At 41.1% G+C, this 2,184-nt stretch overlaps 1 protein-coding gene across 1 annotated transcript in view; it reads right to left on the bottom strand.

Moving 5' to 3' along the window:
• The window catches only part of LOC109361886, a 3,482-nt gene that overhangs the window by 490 nt on the left and 808 nt on the right, over nucleotides 1-2,184 (bottom strand). The window contains exons 2-3 of the mRNA XM_019607415.1: nucleotides 1,334-2,177; nucleotides 71-1,197 (exon numbers count right to left, since the gene is read on the bottom strand). Coding sequence (XP_019462960.1) covers nucleotides 71-1,197; nucleotides 1,334-2,177 — 1,971 coding nt within the window. The remainder of the gene's footprint in view (nucleotides 1-70; nucleotides 1,198-1,333; nucleotides 2,178-2,184) is intronic.

Genomic DNA, 2,184 nt, shown 5'->3' with positions numbered 1-2,184 from the left:
TTTAAGGTTTCAAAAGCATTAGCGCACTCAACATCAAAATGAAAAACAGTATCTTTGTTAAGAAGATTACTGAGTGGCTTTACAATTTTAGAAAAATCTTTGATAAATCTTCTATAAAAACCTGCATGGCCAAGGAAACTCCGAATTCCCTTGACATTGAGTGGTGGTGGAAGGTCCTTGATGACCTCGATCTTTGCCTTATCAACTTCTATGCCTCGGGAAGAAATTTTGTGTCCCAGAACTACCCCCTCAGTCACCATGCAGTGACACTTCTCCCAATTCAACACCAAATTTGTTTCAACACATCGTTGCAGAACGATGTCCAGATTTGCTAAACAATTCTCAAATGACGACCCGAAGATCGAGAAGTCATCCATGAAAACTTCAATGCATTGTTCCACCAGGTCAGAAAAGATAGCTAACATGCACCGTTGAAATGTTGTTGGTGCATTACACAGTCCAAATGGCATCTTCCTGTAAGCGAATATACCAAAAGGACATGTGAAAGTTGTCTTCTCCTGATCCTGCGGATCTACAGTTATCTGATTGTAGCTTGAGTACCCATCCAAGAAACAATAATATGCTTGACCGGCTAGTCGCTCAATCATCTGATCCATAAATGGCAGAGGGAAGTGGTCTTTCCGAGTGGCTTGGTTCAATTTTCGATAATCGATGCACATGCGCCAACCAGTGACCGTTCTAGTAGGAATTAGTTCATCCTTTTCATTCCTAATCACAGTCATACCCCCCTTTTTTGGGACCACCTGAACTGGACTCACCCACTTACTATCAGATATGGGATAAATCATCCCAACATCCAATAGTTTGATCACTTCTTTTTTTGCCACTTCCTTCATGGTTGGGTTAAGACGTCTCTGAGGTTGTGCTACCAGTTTATAATCATCTTCCATGTGAATTTTATGCATACAATAGGATGGACTGATTCCATGTAAATCAGCTAATGTCCACCCAATTGCACCAGCATTTTTCTTGAGCACCTCGATGACTTGTTGTTCTTCTGCAGATGACAAGGTGTTGTTGATAATCACCGGTTTCTGATCTCCTTCTTCCAAAAACACATATTTCAAGTGCACAAGGAGTTGTTTCAACTCCACCTTTGGAACCTCAGAACTTTGATCTTTACCCAACTTCTCCACATGACTCTGATCGGATGCAACCTTGCGAGATGCATCAACTCTGCCAAATATGACTTCATTAGTTTAGCCTCAATTGGACTGTTTCCTTCCAGCTCTCCCATCAAAACCTTTTCCAAGGGATTAGTGCTCTTCATATGACTGTCATCAAGCAAAAATAAGTCCTCAATGACATCCACCTGACATCCACACGAAAGCAATGTTGCTTGTCCCTTGGATGCTGCATAGCTTCAAACACATTAAAGTTGACTTCTTGGTCCTCCACTCTAACCTTCAGCTTACCATCATCAACATCAATAATGACCCTTGCAGTTTTCATGAAGGGTCTACCCAGAATTAGAGGAACTTCCTTGTCCTCTTCAATATCCATGATAACAAAGTCTACGGGAAAGACTAACCCATCTACTTTTACCAAGACATCCTCTGCCACTCCATATGGATACTTGACAGATCGATCTGCAAGTTGCAATGTCATTCTGGTAGGCTTGATCTCTAAATCCCCAATCCTTCTCAGCATAGAAAGGGGCATAAGATTAATGCTAGCACCCAGATCAAGCAGCGCCTTTCCCACAGATAGCTCACCGATTGTGACTGGTATTGTGAAGCTGCCTGGATCTTTAGTCTTTTCAGGCAAAGACTTCTGGATTATAGCACTGCACCCAGCTTCCAATGTCACAGTTTCTTCTGACATTTTTCTTTTCTTTGTCAACAAATCCTTCATGAATTTGTCATAAACAGGCCTTTGTTCCATTGCCTCCATAAAAGGAATGTTGATCTGGAGATTCTTGAATAAATCTAAGAATCTAGCATACTGACGCTCTTTATCTTTCTTGGAAGGACGTTTTGGATAAGGGAGATCCTTCAACTGAGGTAATTCAGTTTTCTTCGCATCGTCATTCTCCCTTGTAACAGTATTAGTAGTATCACCTTCCTCATGTTCTACCTCCTTACCCTTATGTATATCTCTGTTTACTTTTTTGGATGTTCCAACTTCATTTCCACGCAACACTTCTTGCTCAACAACTAAATT

Source organism: Lupinus angustifolius, chromosome LG12, assembly GCF_001865875.1.
Source record: "Lupinus angustifolius cultivar Tanjil chromosome LG12, LupAngTanjil_v1.0, whole genome shotgun sequence".
Lineage (NCBI taxonomy): Eukaryota > Viridiplantae > Streptophyta > Magnoliopsida > Fabales > Fabaceae > Lupinus > Lupinus angustifolius.
The sequence above is the reverse complement of the archived record's forward strand: the minus strand, read 5'-3'. Positions and strand labels throughout refer to the sequence as shown.